Consider the following 19078-nt stretch of genomic DNA (forward strand, 5'->3'; position numbering starts at 1 on the left):
GTTAGAAGTGGGATGTCCTGTTCTCACTGCTGGTCTAAAATATCATGTGAAACTCTGTGTGAAATGAGTGTTTGCACGTGCAGGCATGGGAGGACCTACTTCAAGTATCTGTATACTGTATGAAATGTGCTAAATAGGTATTTGACACAGAGAGAGTGAGAAGAAGGAGGAGGAGCTGACAGATGAAGACACTTTTTTTTCTCCTGTTTGCTCACTGAAAAGGAAGGATGTGGTTTTTCTAAGGAAGCACTTGTTGTGCTCTGCTGACTGAGCTCTTTCATATACTGTAGCTAGAAAAGTCATGTGAGGCTACACTCTGCTGGCTTGCTGAATAAATTAATGCATGTATTAATTGATATGTGTCTATTATTATTGTGGTGTCTATAGTAACTATACTTTCTCTATGTTACATATCTAAAAGATTAGGGTAATCTTCACTCATTAACACAAAACATTTTATTCTAATTGATTATTTTTTCTCAGGAATTGATGCATTGACACATACACTAATGATTGTGAAATTGTGTGAATAATATGATTATTTGGTGGGAAATTAATGCATCAATAACTATTCATTATTTTGTTTGTCTGTTTCATCCATAATCTATATGGCTGATTACATCAAGGCATGATTCTGCACCTTTTAAGCATCAATTAAGGCAAGGCTTGGTTTAATCACTATAGTCTGATCAGACCATGCATTTGTTTCCAGGTCTAGGACCTTAGCCTAGAAAAAGGGAACTAGAGCTAGAGAACATATATCTCCCATGTTAGCTCCTATAGGCTCCTTGTAAAATCCATACAACAATTCAATATCCCTCTTCTTAAAGGTCCAAACAACCAAGCTCCACTGTCTCTTTATGACCTCCTCCAAACCTTACCCTATATCACACTAACACTATGATCCTAACTGTGTCTTGGGTCATCATTCATTGGCATATCGTTATTATTACAGTTACTATTAGACTGCTGTTACTATTACACTTTGATCATCACTATTATTAATACCATCTAAACAGTTTCTGGGTTAACATTGTGTTTTGCAACAGCCCTTCAGCCTGAAACTTGGTTTATGCAACTCCCACCAGCTTCCTCTCTCTCCCTTGAGTCTAATCCCCACCACCCACTCAGAGTCTGGCTCTGTCTCTTTAGTCTCTTCCTCTTACAGGGCAGTTCCTCCTCTCTACTGTCGCCTAGTGCTCATGCTGTGCACTAGTGCTATGTGGGCTCTATAATACAGTAGGTTTCCAACTTTCCACGTGACTTGAAATAATATGATGAACTTTATATTATGAATTGGCACACTATCACTGTCTTGAATCGCAATGATAATATAAAAATAGTGTTTTCTTTGTTTGTTTTAGAGTCACACCCTTTACTGTTCTTATGGATATCTGTCAGTAAATGAGGATGTTTTAATGTGAACGGGAGAATAAAGTTGGGATAAAGACTACCGTGCCCTTTTGATAGCGCTGGCTCCTCTGCAGACTTGAGGGCGCTCAGCTGTTTGAGGTTCACTTCAGTTAAGTGTGAGTGTAAGTGTGAGTGTGTTTCTTTTGTTTTGATTTGTTTGTTTGTTTGTTTGTTTTAACCCGCAGGTGCCTTTCTTGCCAGCTCTGCCTCACTATTCCTTGAAATGCACTCGTGACGCAGCTATTTCCCGTTTGAGCCCTCCCTCCCTCTCCGTCTGCTGCTCTGTTTCTGCGAGGGGCAACTCAACGGCGTCGCTGAACTTGAATAGAAAGAAATACGAGTATTTACATTGATGTGGATTTATGGGTCTGATGTAAAGAGATATCTCTCTGCTTCTGTCAGCGGTGGTTGTCCAGGTAAGTCGCGGTAAAATACCTCTACATGTGAGCCAGGGAAGCAGAGGGGAGATTGGTATCGGGCTTATTGCCGTAGGTGGGCGGTGTGGTATGCTCCCCAGCTAAATCGAAACCAGTGAGATAAAAAAAAAAACTGTATCTTTGAGGTTAGATTTAGTCCTTAAACACGTCAATCTTATCTGTACGTGCGTTAGTCGTTGTTGAAAGTTTTTTAAACGGATTTAGTAAATGTCAAGAGTCCCGTCTTTTCTCAACAACGAGGGAAATAAGAAACTGCCGTCAACAAAACAACTGCATCTCAGCAGTCCACAGCAAAACATGCATTTATTTACCCTCTTTTCTTTTTTGATGTATGTAAAGTGCTGAACCACTGTGTGAAAGTTTTTCAGACCACTTGACATTTGACAGATAAGGCGTCTCCTTCTTCTCTCAAGTCGACAAGTAGAGACTAGTTTCATTTACGCTGTTGAGCTGTGCCACAACTACCTGTCAACTCATTTTAACTGTAGGGCCTACAGTTATGTTTTGTTAGAAAGTATAAATCCACTAAAATCAATTCTCCAGCAAAATGGAACACATTTATCCCTATAATTAACTTGCACACGATTGTACATTCCTTTGACTTTAATTGTATTTGGTTGGCAGGAGACCTGACACATAATGGATAGTTCCTGAGAAATCTGTGAGTTTGGAGTCAGGGCTCAGCTCATGGATAAAACTGATATAATTAGCCTGTAGAGAAATATGACACACACACACACACACACACACACACACACACACACACACACACACACACACACACACACACACACACACACACACATACACACACACACACACATACACACACACACACACACACACACACACACACACCATTTGGCACTGGAGTAGCACTGTGGGACTGTGAACTTGATTTTTGGATGCAGGAAAATTAAAGGGAACTCATGGCTGAATATAAAATATTCATATGGTGATAATACACAATACCAGCAGATTGACTGACACGCCAAGACGTTAAAACTTGAGGCTCTGCACAATTTTTTGTCTTTCTTTCTTTTTGAGACATTGTAATGATGTGTTGTGTAATAGGTTCAATCAAATTTCCATGTAACAGCTCAGCAGCAGTTAACCCTCCATCCTGCACAAGGCTTTACAACAACACCCAGAGTGGCATTGTAAACATTTTATTCCTCCTACAGATAGCATTTTGTTAATGTCAATGTCCACTTGAACCCAGTGGGAGTGTTTATTGTCACACCTTTCTCAAACTGTGGTGGAGCACAAAGCCATGAGCTGTTGGTGGCTTGTGTTTGTTTTTTTTACATAAATAAATGGCACTCGATCCAGTTCCTGTAAAGATGTTTCAAAGTCCAGCTGAATGACACACTGATGTGCGCTGTCATCCCTTCACAGGTGACCTCAGATGGATTGAGTTAAACCTATAAGATAATGGAGGGAGCTGGGCACAGAGGAAAACAGAATAAAAAAGCCCCTGCTGGCACAACACGGCTCCTGCTCCTCATGGTGAGAAAACCCTTAAGTGTTTCATCCAATACTCTGAGATAAACAGGAACAGCTGCCAGACAATGGCGATGCATGTTCTCTTTGAGGATTCATTGTTTGATCTGTGTTGCAGTGCATGTTGACTTTGGCATGGTCAGAACCTTCAGAGGAGTCCAAGTGTACGGCACACGAATATTTCAGTGACCATGGAGTTTGTTGCAACCGATGCTTTCCAGGTACACAAACACACAATTAGCATGTTTATTGTTGGAAATGTCACACCAGTGATTATGTTCTTCTTTCAAATCAGTCTATCAAGGCTTAACCATGTTTACACGTGACATGTTTTTCAGGTTCTAAGCTAGCAGAGCATTGCCGTTTTGAGGGCCAGAGAAGTAACTGCACCAAATGTCCTAAAAATCAGTACCAGGAAAACATGAACTTTGCCATTAACTGCAATGGATGCCGAAGATGTACAAGTAGAGTAACAACTTCTTTCGGACTCACTTTGACCTCTGGATATATCAGTTTTGTACCAGTCAATGGTTTGCTTTATTAATTTTTTCTCGATTTTTTTCCACAGAACCGAATGAATTTCAGGTGGAGCCATGTAAAAGTGACAGAAACACTATTTGTCAGTGTAAGGACGGTTATTTCAAATTTGAAATCACTGAAGACACGTATGAGTGTCGCAGATGCAAACAATGTGGCGCTAATGAAAAGGAAGAACAAAAATGTAAGTTCAGTGATGTTATATCCATGTAAAGACTTTCTCTTTATCAGTTATTTGGCTCATAAAGTATTTCCTCTTCCTCAGTGGTGTGTAAATGTTACTATTCTTGTTGTACACAGGCACACCACAGAAAAACACTGTTTGTGTATGTAAGCAGGGCTACTACAAAGTCAAGACCAAGTGTCAACCCTGCAACAAGTGAGTGCACCGTTTGTCGTTTGTGAACACTGTTCCCATTCTGCTGCCTGGGATGTTTGTTTTGTCAGTGATAGGGAAGTGGGTTTGTTGAATTGAAACTTGCAGCACACTTCCGACTTTTTTCAATCTTTCCATTTGTTGGCAACAGAAGAGAGAAGTTAGGCACCAAAGCAGGGTTTAGTCACATCGTGACATTTACGCAACAAGTGCTCGTTTGTTAAATATACTGACTTCTGGGCTTCTGTTTCACAGTCCGCCTGGCTCACAGGGAAGACCCCTAAGATTTATGGGTAAAAATCCCTTGTGTAGGCCTACACTGAATTTCTAATAAATATTTTATGAAGCATTTATATCAAATTGTGTTAAATTACATAAATTGCCATTTTCCATCCCTGTTTAATGGAAGAGAGAGATAAATTTGATAAAATAATTTCAGACAAAATGAAATAGCTCACTTCAAAATATTTTGAAAATTGGTATCAGAAGTTGTTGTTGATGTTATTATCATGATTATGTTATCATGTTAGTGTGGGTGGATAGACACAAAGATATGTGTCACAGATAAAAAGAGGAAAAAGGAGGGGAGCCCAGAACTGAACTGCCCTTAGATGCCACAATCCTTACTACACACAAACATCCGAGTGTAACCACTAACAGTAGGCTAATAATGACAGATAAAGTGTTATCTCTACAGCAAGTGGGATCCTGTACTGTAAGTGGTTAACGTGCAGTTGTTTGAACTCTTTTACTGGTGTTAAAAAGATGCCTCGACCTTCATGTTAATCACTTCCTCTTGAGATGTGCTACAGTACTTCCTCTTCAGTGTTGTGAAACGTTGTCTCTTCTCTCTACAGTTGTACTGAGGAGTGCAAACATCACTGTTCTACTACCCAGACCACGAAAGGTGAGCCCTTAAACCAGATGGAGTGAATAACTATAAGGCTGCTATATGAACAAAGTAACCTGATAATACATGTGCTGTTGACAACCTGTAGTCTGCTTAGCAATAGACTCTGCTCTTATAGAAACACTTAAACATCAGTAAGGTGTAATCAACTTTAACTTAACTATAATATTTTTTTTTCCGGTTAACCCACTATTCCTGCTTTTGTCCAAGTTTACATTCTGTTTGTGTGATAACGTGCATTATTTAAAATCAGGTTTTATAACAACAGAACAAGTTTTAGACTGACAAATACATAATGTGTCTATTTCCATGTCTTTTTTTTATGTGTTCCTTGGGTTCTTCATGAAGGTCCCGACTCTGGAAACGAACATCTCATACACGTAATCGTTGGCATTGCATCTGCTGGTGTTGTATTTTTGGTGCTGGGGGTTATTGTCACCCACAAGGTCACAAAATGGCTCACCAAGAGGAAGTTGCCAAAACACTCCATCCAATCGTCTGATGATTCCCAGGACTCTTGCAAGGTACGCTGATCTGTCTGTCTGTGGTTCATTTTTCCGACTGGAAGCACATCTACACGCGTTAAATCTGAGCCACTCTCTGTTTCATAGGAGGTCTTTATTGTCAAGCCGCCTTTGGACAGCGGTGTTAAAGCCATACCACAAACCCAAAGCCCGGTGATTGAGCAGCAGCTATCCAATCTGCCTGACTGTGTCCCCCTGGAAATCAAGAGTGAGTGTATTTTATACTGTGCATAGCAGCACATGCTCAATGGTCCAGTGTGTTCAAACATACAGTAAACTATTGTGCTAACGCTTATCTCTTCCCCTCAACACACCTCTCCCTTCTTCTCTCCCCCCTCATGCAGTCCCCGAGCTGATCTACACGGTGCTGGATCTGGTTCCAGTGCAGCAGGTGAAGCAGCTGGTGCGTACCCTCGGTGTGACGGACACAGAGATCGAACAGGCGCAGATGGACAACAAATCCTGCCGGGAGGCCCACTACCAGATGCTGCGGATGTGGGCCGAGAGAGGGTCTCGGCCGGGCGGAGGAGGACGAGGTGACATGCTGCACTGGCCGCTGATGCAGGACTTGTTGGACAAACTGAGAAAGATGCACCTGGGAAGGGCGGCGGAGGAGCTCGAGACAATCCATTGCATTCAGTAATCTCCCAACATGAGTGCAACAAAAAGCTGATGAAACCAAGTACTGTCCCTGTAGAGACTCACTCCATGACGGCCTCAGCGCAGAGACAAAGACACGGTGCTACGAACAGCCACAGGAGAGGTTTTTGCACTAATAGTGTTAGTGCACCTCTTTTTTAAAGATCCTGTATAAAGTAGTATATTTTAAAAACTATTTAAACAGGCAGTCATACATGGCCAAAGACAAAAAGACTGATACCCCCCCTCTAATGTGAGAGTTTTTTAATTGATTTTTTGGTTGACCTTTTCATCGAAGTCAGCAAGAGAGTGAATGTGAGAGTAAACGAGAGAGAGACTGTAATTTGCAATTTTACCATTCTCTGTCACGTGCTGTTTAAGGCAATTAAGTCATTTCATTTTTGTCATCCCAGGTATGTTAAAACATTATAGTTAACATTCTTTTAGCACAGGGAAGTGTAAAATAAATAGTGACTATTTAGTCTGAACCACAAAGTTAAATGGTAATGTTTTAATGGCAGAACCTGCACGGGGAAAGCAACACGAGGGAATTTGCAGTTCCTGTTTGAGTTGACAAGACCCCTGACACTTTTAACAAGCTTTTCACAGCACCATTAGCATTCTTTTAAGCCCCATCATAGACGCATTATTCATTACAGAAAAAGAAAGGACACGCCTTGTCTCAGTCCGTCTCTGCCAGGCAGCTTTCATAACTCCGGCCCCAGCCTGCAGATTCAGATATGAATCAGTCACACTCGTACAGACTTGGCATTCCATTTTTTTCCCTGTTTCAAACTGTATTATACTTTCACAATAAACAACAACAAAGAAATGTATGGGATATGTTCTGCTTACCCGTGTAGCGTGGCAGGCATGTTCTGGTAATTATGTCATTAACGGTCATTAACTGGCTTTGATTGTATGTATGCAGGTGTGTGCAGGTGTTTAAATGTGAAAAATGTTATGAAGATGAATTGTCATATACTTAAGTCACACTGTGTTTTCATTCCACACAAGTGCTTTAAACATTAAATCACATTTGTAATAACATTTTACCTACTGTAAGTGCAACTCTTGAGTCTTTGTCTCTCTTTGTTGACCTCACGTGAACTAGTTATCTTTTTTTGGTGTCCTGTAGCTACATTCTTTTGGCTTGTCTTCTTCCCCATAGCTCACTTCTAACTTCTTCTCACCTGCATGCTCTAGTCTGTTCTCCATTTTCCTGTGCTATGAAACGCCAGAATCTCATGGTTGATTACATATCAATGCCTCTTTTGCTGTTACGTAATGAACAAAAGACAACTGCCTTCACACAAGACCTCTCTGTTCATGTCCCCCCCTAATAACACGATTTCCCATCCCCCGTTGTTTGCTCACTGTGATCAATAAGTCTGATTGCCATGAAACAACAACAGGACGCCTTAAAAAAAAAATCAGCCACCGCCTCGGCTCTACTGAGGACTTTTTTTTTTTCAACTGCGACACATTAACCAGTCCTGAGCACTGATTTGTTGGCTGCAGAATCCAGTCGTTCTTGTTGGGCGAGTTGCAGAGGGAAGGGGCACAGGTGAAAGGAAGAGAGGGAGGGACCCATTGAGCTGAAGAGAGAGAGGAGGAGGAGAAAGCTTACAGAAACCAAAGATGACTGTGTGAAACGAAATGGATTCAACCAGGTCCAGGTAAAGAATCTGATTTTATCGATTATAAAATATATGTAAATTATATGTAGCAGTTGAAGAAGATACAGGAGTACGGTACTTAAGGAGCCTTTTGTTTTGTGTGAGATTTGTGTAAGTTACCTTTATGCTAAAGCCTCTGTGTGGATATATGGATTGCTTTCTAGTATTTGATATGTTGATTTCCTGAGGCTATACATCTACCAGTAGGCCTGACTTTACTGTCCATATATGAAGCTGTACATGAATCTTGCAGATCAGATGTAAGTCTATATCAGGCACCTTTGTGTTACTGTGGGACTCTGACAGTGATTGTAAACAGGTATGACAGCGTGATGAGAGCAGTTGCGTCAAACCTTTGATGTTTGACAACATAGTTTTGAGCATATTAGTGCAGCGCCCTTGACTGCAGTGTGTTTGCCCGTGCAAGCGTCTTTGCCTTCAGAACAGCTTGTAAAACTGAATCAAATTTAAGAATGATCTTGAATACCAGAGCAGCAATTCCCACACCGCTCTTGTGTGACATGAATGGCATTTCTCTAAAGTCTACAGCAGTAAATTATGATGTGTTTGTCTTATAGATACAGTAGCTTCCTGAGAATACAGACACATTCTCCGCCTTAACCTAAATATGCCAGCTGCAATGTCACGTTTGTGAGAACTGCTGTCAGACAACAGAGACACGTTGAGCTGCAGCCATGTGAGACTTTCAGTGTCCTGTTCAATCAGCATCACTGTCTGTACAATGCTACAGTAACAACTTTCTGTACCGCTCTGTACCTGTTACTATTAAAGCTACCAAAATATAAAAACAGTCCTGTCAAAAATCACTCATATTGTCTTTTCTGTTTCTGTTTTAAAAGTATGTAACATACAGTTTTTTTTTTATTGATTTTATTTCAGTCCTGTGACTTCTTTGTTTGTTCCCTTCCTGCTTCATCTGGGTGTGCACATTGTACATCTGTAATTCCTCTTTTTAACACCTGCCTTTCTCCATTGTTAACCACAAAGCTGAAATAAACCTGGCATCAGGCATATTTATTAATCTGGTCTGATGCTTTTAAGGGGAATTTGTTCTTTTTTGCATTTTGTACTTTATGTACATCTGTACTTATAAAAATAAATACAACTACCATTATTATTTAGATAAAACAGGGAAGATGATTATAGTTGAAGTGTTCAGAATACTCATGCAACCTTTGACATGGAGATTTTATTTTGAAGGGTCAGAAGAGAAAAGGGTTTGGAACCAATTATTGAAACACAGTCATCCACATTTGCCTGTGATGCCAGGGATTTATAAAGGTTTAACCACTGACAGGGAAGTGTGAGTAAACCCTTATGAAAACAAAGCACAAAATGTCCCTTCATTCTGTCGTCCACTCTCTTGCAAAGCCTTTCTTGCAACAAATTATTCACCTCTGTGTCCTCACACACCTTATTTTGGCAATGAGTAACCCTGAGTGTTTATCTTCCAGTCTTTCCTCAAAAGCAGTGCACATAACCAGTGCTGGTGGAAATGAATCACAGATGGAAGAAGGACCGTGGCGAGACAGCGTGGACTTGGAGAGGAGGAGGGACAGTGAGAGCAGAGAGACAGATGTTGTTAATGGGATGACGGCAGCTGCAGAGGTAACCCATCACCACAGGGGGTCAGCAGACAAACAGAAGTTCAACACAATGGGCTTTAAGGCAAGTGACATGGGACAGTCGACTTCATCTACGAACATTTATAAACTACTGTTTGTTTGTTTTTAGGTTCTTCATGTTAGTATTTCCATATTTTTCTACTTTGTACTTCTACCCTAGATTTCAGAGATATACTGCTTGTACTCCATGTTTGCATATTTTTCATACAAACCATCCCATGACACCCTAAAACAGTGGTTCCCACCTTTTTTTGGTTCATGACCCCATTTTGACATCACAAATTTCTGGCGACCCCGCGATTTGCCGTCAATCGAGATGCGCCAGCTCAGATATTTTTATATACTGCATTTTATTTGAACTCGATTAATATTCAAGACAGTGAAGTTATAGAATACAATTGTTTAAGATTGTGTGTGGTGTTTTTAATCGTAATTTTAAAAGAATAACAATTAGCTAGTTAAAAAAATATTTTTACCAGTCTTTTTTTTTAAAATCAATTACTAGACATTTCAGGTGACCCCTTTTGAATTCCAGACGACCCCACATGGAGTCCCGACCCCAAGGTTGAAAATGTATCTGTATTTGAGTCCTTAAACTTTATCTTCTTATGAAAAAAATAACAAGCTGCCATTTTATGTCACAAAGGGGTGGGGCGCCTGCTCTACCAACTGTGCCACATGACGCCCCATAATTGATTATTTTTACATTAAAAAGCTCAAAAGCTCATAAATTAAAATATCTGTTTTGACTTTTGCCAGTGTCATCTAAAATGACACCCCATGAATGGTATTTCAATGTGTTACGCCTCATGTAAAAAAAAAAAAAAAAAAAAGTAAGTCACTGAACTTGTTACTGTACATACAAGCTTTATATTAATGTATTACTTCTTTTACCATGGGTAGGGATCTGAACACTGACTCTACTTGTGAATATTACTCATTAAATTAAGAGGAAATGCTACTTGTGTGTCACACGGTCATAATCACGCAGTGGATAAGGGTTCTGAAATATGTAAAACAAAGACATGGCCAGATAAGCAATGTCTTGATTCATATATTGCTCTGGTTTCTAACTTATCTGATGGACAAAGGTTGATAAACCTCATAGTGTGTGCGACGCTCTAATGAAATGCGCTACTTGAAATGTACCAACGTAATGTTTGATTTTTCAGAGGCGGACCAAGCAAAAGGTTGTGACTGACTTTGCAACCCTGAGTAAAGGGACTTCAGCAGGAGCCAAACCCAGAGCAGCACTGAGACAGGTCCTGTTCAGTCAGGGAGTGTCTGAGAAAAACCCAGCGTCTGAGGTATTCTGTTGTCTCCTGCTCATCACACTACATGCTGACATATGTAGAAACACATACAGACTTGCTCTAACCGGGTTCCACCCACTCAAACAACTAAAGCAACCACAGCAATATTTGTTCTGCTCCGCTGGCAGTAGCCTAGACGGAGATGTGACGACCAACCACAAGTGTTTGAACAAGTGCTGAATATCACTTCTAAGAAGTTACTGATTCATTATTACGCCATATTTCCTCTTCTGTTCTCTACCCCATTTTTCTTATCTTTCAATGTCTCTCTCTCCACCCCCTTAGGAGCGAGGCCAGCTGGATGTGTTAAAGCAGGACTTGGAGGCCTTACAAGTACCAGTCAATTTGAAGTGGAGATGGAAAGAGGAGAGTCAGGGCACAACACTGGAGAAGAACTGGACGGATATAGTACAGTCTCATTCAGTATGAGCCATCTCTTCCCTAGAAAGACCAAAATAATAAGAACAATAATAATTAACCTCACTAACAATTATTTCCTTTGTAGTATAGGTTATTCCTATTATGTCATAGACCTCCATTGTAACCAACCAAGACATAACTGAGCCACATCACTACTAGAAGACAAGTTAATTCATTAGAATAAACAGAGGCATTGTGGTCTATTTTGAGTCAAAAATTTCAAATTTTCCATCCTGCTGTTGTGAATACAAACAAACTAGCTTTTTATCGGCATTCACTTAAAGCTCCTCTAATAGGTGTTTCCTTTCCCTCCTCTTTACCTTGCCCTCCCTCTCATTTTTGTCACGTTCAGACCATGTCTAAGATGCAGAGACACCAGCAGGAGGCGCTGTGGGAGTTTGTTCACACTGAACTCACCTACATCAACAAGCTAATTATCATCACAGATGTAAGAAGTCGCTTTCTAACCTGCTGTCACAGCCAGATTTCTGTTCATGTATGTCTGTGCTGACGAGGGATTTTCCACAGGATGTTTATAACAAAGATGTGTTTACCTCTCACAGTTGGTGATTGCAGCCCTAGTCAACCTACATCAGCATGGATTTCTCCTGGAGGTCAGTGTGCAGAGCGTGCAGCCCCATCTACACTGGAAACACAACATACATAATCTCTCCAGGCCCATTTTCCACTGTTCTGCATACCACTGAAACACACTGACTGACATAACCAGAACATGCACATCCGCTCAAGATTATACAGAATACAAACGGACAAACGGAAAATGTCGCATGTGACACATTTCCACTGTGAGGCTGGAAAATATCAAAATGCGCAGGAGTTTAACTTCACCACTATGTTTATTTATTTTTGTTTTGACTGTCTTCTGCACCAGGTGACCCCCAAGCAGCTTTTCTCCAACGTCCCCTCCATCCTCACTGCACACCAACTGTTCTGGCAGGAGGTGATATACCCCATGTTGCAGGAAGTGCGGAGGACAGGCAAGCCCTTTGACCCCATGAAGTTAGAAGCTGGTTGTCTGCAGGTATGAGCTCACCATCTGCAACAAACATGTTCATGAGTGTGTTTCTGCCCGTCAGCAAAGAAAACCAACGAAGAACCTGCCTACACTCTCTTAACCTAACCATTTATTTAAAAAAAAGAACAAAGGAAAACCCCGGGCACATGCACCGCAGGCTACTTATACTCTACTCTGCACTGTGAAGATCAAACAGCGAATTACGGGATGCAACCCTAAAGTGCAGCTTACACATTAACATATCTGTGATAAGAATCTATTAATATAGTCATTTTAATTTAACATTAACGGAGGTCATTCTGCTGAACAAAGAGAGCTTTACTTTTGTTAATTACATTTTGTTGATAAGAGATCTTTTATTTAAACAGGCACTTCGGTGGTTTTAGCATTGCACTTCCTTAGAGCATTCGACTGGTTGCATGGACAATAAAGCAGTTATCCATGTGTGACATTTCTAATCGTTTCACATTTTTTGTCCTAAGTTCCACGAGCGGTTCCCATCCTATCATAATTACTGCTGGGAGGAGGAAGACAATCTTGAGTTCACGCGCTGGCATATGGAGAACAACCCATATTTTGTGACTTTTGTTCAGGTACAGTGAAGCAGCATCCATATGCACAACATGCAAGACAGTTGCACAATCATTTGATGATGCAAAACCCAAACACAAGCACTGAAATACACGCCCACACTAACCCAAGTATTACCTGAATGGAATTCATTGTAATGACTGTGACTGTTCAGTTATTAATGGCGGGTCTGTGTTGTTGGTGATGTTTTCATAACCTTGTGGGCGACCTGTCATTGCAACTTCCTAATGGGCAACCTAACCGCCAACGCCTTACCAAATGATTCAGCCGCAGCAGTAGTTTGAAGGATTTCTAGCTCACTACGCTGACTGCAGGATATTTATGGGAAAAGTGAGTGATAATCAGTGCTGTTCTGCACCACTTTGTGTGCTGAGCCTGGAAAACTGAATGAGGAAATGTACCTTCGATTGCGTTTATGCTGCAAACAAGCACTGACACTTGCAACACTATCTTGTGCAAAGAGTCATGTTTGATGTTTGATTATGTATGTGTGTGTATTCAGCCTTGGCTTTTTCATATACGCATGTCATACCCTCATACTTGTCAAGCTGAGTGGGAGGTGAAATGTTTTTGTTCAGCAGTAAAAGACACGCTCTTACCAGGAAATGGCAGCCGTGGTGGGTGTTCAAGGGTCGTCATCAACAAAAACATCTTGGTCTAGTTTTTATTTGAGGTTTTATTTAAGTCCCCACCGCCCGAGACAGCAGATGTGGGGAGATGGAAAAAAAGAAAGAAAGAAGAATAACCCTAACCCATTTAATTTTCCACTGCTTCAAGAAACACAAACAAAATATATTTTCAAGCCACTTAAGAAGAAAACCCCCAAACGATCTGTATAAATAGATACAACTCATTCTACTGTAAGATGTTGTTTGGCACTACTTTTGAAATTAATTATATATGTTTGCATTTCTACTTAAATAACTATTATTGGGAACTATTTGACTTTATTATAAACCATTTTGAGAAGCAATAAGTTATGCTCTTGTGCTTTTGTGTTGTCCAGTGGGTGGAGACTCACCCTCAGTGTGAGCGGATGCGCCTTGGGGACATGCAGGCCAAACCCCATCAGAGGATCACAAAGTACCCCCTGCTGCTAAAGGCTGTGCTCAAAACCACCCAGGACCCTCACGTACAAAACATACTCAAAGGCATGGTGAGGATCTGACACCATGAAGTCATCAAATCTGTTTTTATCTGCTGAACAAATCAAAACTCCCGCCGACACACACTAAACCATCTTCTTCTCTTCAGCTGTCAAGTGTCAACAGTTTCCTGGAGACTATCAATGACCACCTCAGGGTGATGGATGAGAGGCTTGCTCTCTCCATCTCTGCTCAGAGGGTGGAGGGATATGAGGTCGAGGGAATAAATGAAGAAATTGACAAGGTAAAATATTAAAACACCTTGTAAAATCTACCTCAATATTGGCATTCAACTTACTGCCAGACTACTGTAGCTTTTCGCTGCTAAAAAGCAATTGATAAAAGTGTGTTATTCCACCTATATCAGTATCTGTGAATTCAGTGTATTCTATGAAATCTAAATGTGAAAGGTCAGAGGTCAGGTTGTAATGACAACACTGAACAACAGAGATTTCTGCCAATATAATCAGTTACCTGGACAAAACTACATCACTACTGATGATTACTAATGACAGATTTCCTTTGCAGCATGTCAGAGAGATCTGCCAGTTTGACCTAACGTCTCCCATCAGAGAAGTGGGTTGTGATGTTGTTCGTAAGCTGCTGCTCGAGGACAACTTGAAGATTCGGGACAGAAAAGAGAGCAAGGTGAGCAAAGTTTGAGCGCTCAGATACTGTATGTTAAGACCTAGAACTTCCCTTTCATGACTTCTTCTTATGGTTCTCCACACATGGTGCCATGCAGCTGGAGGTGATGGCTCTACTTTTCTCAGATGTGCTTCTAATCACCAAAGCCCATAAGAAAGGAGAGCGGCTAAAAATGGTTCGGCCCCCTCTGGTCTTGGACAGAACCTCTTGCATCGCACTAAAAGACGGCTGTGAGTAACATTTTCTACCAGACACAAAGCCAAAACAGAGTGCTGCTGAACAGATAGTTTTTACAATTTAATTCTCATTACTTCTTCACGACAGGTTCATTTGTTCTCGTGGAGGTGGGTGAACTTCAGAGCCCTATGAATGTCTACATATTCGCAGCCAGCACCTCAGAAAGATGTTCCACATGGGTCTCCAACATCCACCAGGCAAAGGTAAAATCTGATATTTCTTGCAGAAACTTTAGAAAGGATTGCAGTCTCATTCAGCTTTTAGCCACACTAGTATTGTCTGGAACAGCGGGATGGATTGCCATTGAATTTGTTCAGACTTTTCATGATCCACTCAAGGCCAATCCCGCTGACATTGGTGATCCCATGACTGAGCAACAAAAGATTAAAATTATTCAGTAAAAATTTAACATCAAATGCCTTTTGGTAACTTTTGCTTGTAGACTTTGGCACATATTCATGCTCATGATGAATTCTTATAACTTTGGTGATTCCCTGCCTTCTCCTCAGCTGTTCTTTGTGTTTAGTAGCACTTTCATTGTTGAATGTTTTTTTGTCTTTATATTATGTCAGGAAACACTGGAGAAGCTGAGAAAGACAGAGAGCAGCAGACAACAAGAAAACTGGAAAATCCAACAAGAGGCCAAATCTATGGAAGAAACTAAAATGGATGATGTAGACACAGAAGAAGGGGGAACGTTTGTAGATAATCTTTGTGAGGAACTAATTATCCCCCAGTCAGTGAATGGGATCTTGGCATCTAAAGAAGCAAAGGGGGAGTATCAACCTGCAGATCATGTGGCCATCAACAACATGCCTACTAACAGTAATCATAAATTAGTGCGTAAGGGCTTTCCTGGTAGGCAACAAACAGTCAAAGGACATGAATGGATAGAAATGGGAGTGAGAAGAGATCAAGATGGGAACCACACTGAGGAAGAAGAGAAAGTAGTTGAGTCTCAAATGACAAACGAGCGAAACCACAAGGCCCAATCTGTCCCCAACCTGAATTTTTTCATTCATAACACTCCTGCAGATCCATTAAGGTACAATGCAACTAGACCACACAGTCTTTTAATAGACGGGTTGCCAGATGTTGACTACCCAACCAACAATGATAGCACTTTACAACTTCCGTACCAACCCCGGATGTCCAGGGAAGGGCCTGAGTTTCAAACACTACCAGGTGGAGGAGTGTCTCCAATGACAGATTCCCAGTCTGTTGACCTAGACACCAGGAGAAATTCAAGCTGCAGCCAGTCTATGGACGGAGAGACATCTCCAGAGCCTTTGGGGTTCTCAAAAGATCTGAGGTCACCGAGGTTACAGAGGCGAAGGCCAGTTATCCATAAGGGTTCCTCTACTCGCATGTCCAAGCAGCGTACAGGTGAAAGTTCAAACAACTCTTCCTCCAACTCTGACTCAGACCACAGCCTGAACCTCAAGAGAAACTCCTTGCCTTCTAGCCAAAGCTCAGATTCACACCGGGTGCTCAAGCTGGGTTCCCTGAAACCAAACCAGTTTTGGTACATGAATGATAGAGTCTCTCCGGATCCACAAACATTGTCTGAGCCTGAGTCGCCTGATCCAAATTTCCATAGAAAAGTAATGAAAACCCAAAGGAGTGCCTCCATTCCTAACATCATAATTGAGGGAGAGCATGGATTTCGTCCACACCACAGTCGTCCGTACACTTTACCCCAAGAACAAGATATCTCACAGCGTTATCCTAACAGACAAAACTCCCCCCTGGCGGGCCTTCTGGAAAGAGCCAAAGAGAGAGTGAAAGACCGAGATGGAATCAGGAGAGGGCGTGACGTGAAAATGGCCAACTTGAGGTCAAGACATCTTTCTCCTTCCCCCACTTTTTCCACCACACCTTCACCATTGCCCAGTGATGGAGACAGAGACACAGACTGGGAGGAGGAGGTGAAACTGATGAGACACAGAGCTCCCACAGTGAGCAAAGGATGGAAAGAGCAGCTCGTCGACGCAGATGAGGATGAAAACGAGAGCAGGTATGTATAAGTAGTATGAATTAACATTGTTTGTGAAATGTATGAATTTGTTGGCTGGAGAGGCAGATTGATTTTTTTTTAATCGGTGGAAAAAAGATTTTGTTGACCATGCACTGTAGAAAAAGACACCACTAAGACAGCTCACAATAGATGTCATAACTGGCTCTTATTACCATATTGACACAACCACACCCACTACCACATTTCCAAGAAGACATTAGTCAAGTTGCTTGAGGCAATCAAGCAACTAACTGAAACACAAACCAATAAATAATATAAGAACAAGAGCAATAAAAGAGGAGATACCAATAAAATAAAACCTGTTAAATGATATCAAGCAGGGCACGTTTTAACCACATGCTTAGTGTGGCCAAGTTTATTCACAATAACAATAATGTGATCATTTAAAAATAGTACTATCAGTCAAATGCATCTTCAAAGACTATCATAAAAGCAGACTTCAGTAGTCTCAGTCTTTGTGCTTCATAACAGGAACAGACCTGGATTATCAAGGATTAAGTAGAACAGGAAAAACCCTGAAAGCCACAATTTTGCATGAAGATCATGCAAACACAACATCACATTTTCCAGTGGCTCCACCTTTAGCAGCACACAGGGGATAAAACCTGGTCCTTCCTACATTTAAAAATCTTGATACACAATGAACAAAATTTGAGCATTTTCTTTGACCACTACTGCCAACAACATCAGCATTGATATGATCATAACAATGATACTAATGTTAATGTACCTATTAATATGCAGTACATTAGGCTACTGTGTTGAACATTTAGATGCTATTTACATCTAAAAATGTTTTTATAATAGAGGGCTGTCCACATTGTCTTTTACATTATCTCTGGTGCAGATCAGGCTTTTAATGAATCTTGCACAGACTTTTTCCCTCTTTTTCTTGAAAGAAAAGGCTTGCACATTCTCTGACTTTTCTGTATTGGATGAATTTATCTGTATTCCCCTTATTTGGGAAATTTACTCTGAAGCTGTCAGACTTCTACTACTGAAATGAGTTTTCAGGGCACAATATGCTGAACAGAGAGTTTGTTGAGAATGGAAACTTTAAACTAATCTGTTTGTCATGTCTAAGAACTACACTATTTATGGCTTGATTGACGCACTGAAAGCATAGCCAACGTCATAAAATATTGATCTTCTCTTCAGTGTTTTATTAAGTAGCAAACCTAAATACTTTGTTTTTACCTGACTTTAATAAGTATTCTTTGCCGGTACTTTATATATTTTTTGCAAAATTGAAATGAACAGTATTTCATCTATACAATTATAATAATGACATTTATGTATTATCTGTCTTGTGGCAGCTTTGTGAGGAGATATAGTTTTGCACGATTACAATATTTAGCAGCGGAGAGACTGTGGGCACATGGAATTTTAAATACTAATGAGTTTTGATGACTCTCTCTCTTCCCTCAGTTACTTTACAGAAGGTGTAAATGTGGACTGGCCAGGCTGGTGCTTTGATGATGACGAAGTCATGAACCGTTTGCACCCTGCAGATGAAGGTCTTCTGGAGAGCATCAGCCGATCCTTGGCCTTATCAGATGTTTCTGAAATGTCTGAGGACGGTGAATATAGTCAGGTGTAGATTTGAAGCTGCACTATGCATAGGCCGTAAATAAAATTCAGTCTATGAATGTTAATTTCAGAGGGACAAAGGACAGGACAGGTTGTCACTCTGAATTTATCATCACTGTAAGATTCTGTAATTAGGGAAAAAATGTATTATTTTTTTAGACTAACACATATACATGGTAAATCTTTTGTGTAATATAATGAAACTTTTTTTTATAAAGGACCATATATTAATTTATATTTGAAACACGTTTCCTCTCTCAATGTAAAATTTCAGATTGTATATAATGTAATAAATGAAACCAGATTTATTTCTATTAAATTGTCTTTATTTGGAAATTATTTTGTTCCCAATGTGTAATATACATGCATACAAAAATATCAAAAGCATTTACAGCT

General features: G+C 40.5%; 2 protein-coding genes across 3 annotated transcripts; both read left to right on the forward strand.

Annotated features, from left to right (window-relative positions):
- The first annotated feature begins 1622 nt into the window (after positions 1-1622).
- Positions 1623-6610, forward strand: tnfrsf1a (tumor necrosis factor receptor superfamily, member 1a). 2 transcript variants are annotated; one of them, XM_085801572.1, is made up of 10 exons: positions 1623-1829; positions 3249-3359; positions 3472-3574; positions 3692-3817; positions 3922-4074; positions 4191-4269; positions 5124-5173; positions 5525-5700; positions 5788-5908; positions 6045-6610. In XM_085801572.1, exons 2-10 carry the CDS (start codon positions 3285-3287, stop codon positions 6341-6343), a joined length of 1182 nt encoding a protein of 393 aa, XP_085657698.1. In that variant the 5' UTR covers positions 1623-1829; positions 3249-3284; the 3' UTR covers positions 6344-6610. The 2 variants fall into 2 exon arrangements, with proteins under 2 accessions (XP_085657698.1, XP_085657699.1); XM_085801573.1 differs by having other exon boundaries at positions 5791-5908.
- Positions 6611-7934: 1324 nt separating this feature from the next.
- plekhg6 (pleckstrin homology and RhoGEF domain containing G6) lies at positions 7935-18820 on the forward strand. Its single transcript, XM_085801597.1, has 15 exons — positions 7935-8018; positions 9494-9707; positions 10837-10971; positions 11263-11400; positions 11750-11845; positions 11961-12011; positions 12290-12439; positions 12916-13026; positions 14031-14180; positions 14279-14413; positions 14698-14817; positions 14915-15047; positions 15142-15257; positions 15627-17071; positions 18521-18820. The coding sequence occupies exons 1-15, from the start codon at positions 7999-8001 to the stop codon at positions 18690-18692; spliced, it is 3186 nt and encodes a 1061-aa protein (XP_085657723.1). The 5' UTR covers positions 7935-7998; the 3' UTR covers positions 18693-18820.
- Positions 18821-19078: the final 258 nt, after the last annotated feature.

The sequence above is a fragment of the Trachurus japonicus genome, chromosome 16 (genome assembly GCF_045865225.1).
Source record: "Trachurus japonicus isolate A0001 chromosome 16, Traja_1.0".
Lineage (NCBI taxonomy): Eukaryota > Metazoa > Chordata > Actinopteri > Carangiformes > Carangidae > Trachurus > Trachurus japonicus.

Coding starts and splice junctions, on each gene's coding strand:
- tnfrsf1a (XM_085801572.1), top strand. CDS start 3,285: ATGGAGGGAGCTGGGCACAGAGGAAAACAGAATAAAAAAGCCCCTGCT. Junction 5,701..5,787: donor ATTCCCAGGACTCTTGCAAG/GTACGCTGATCT, acceptor TCTGTTTCATAG/GAGGTCTTTATTGTCAAGCC. Junction 5,909..6,044: donor TGTCCCCCTGGAAATCAAGA/GTGAGTGTATTT, acceptor CCCCTCATGCAG/TCCCCGAGCTGATCTACACG.
- plekhg6 (XM_085801597.1), top strand. CDS start 7,999: ATGGATTCAACCAGGTCCAG. Junction 11,401..11,749: donor ATATAGTACAGTCTCATTCA/GTATGAGCCATC, acceptor TGTCACGTTCAG/ACCATGTCTAAGATGCAGAG. Junction 17,072..18,520: donor GAGGATGAAAACGAGAGCAG/GTATGTATAAGT, acceptor CTCTTCCCTCAG/TTACTTTACAGAAGGTGTAA.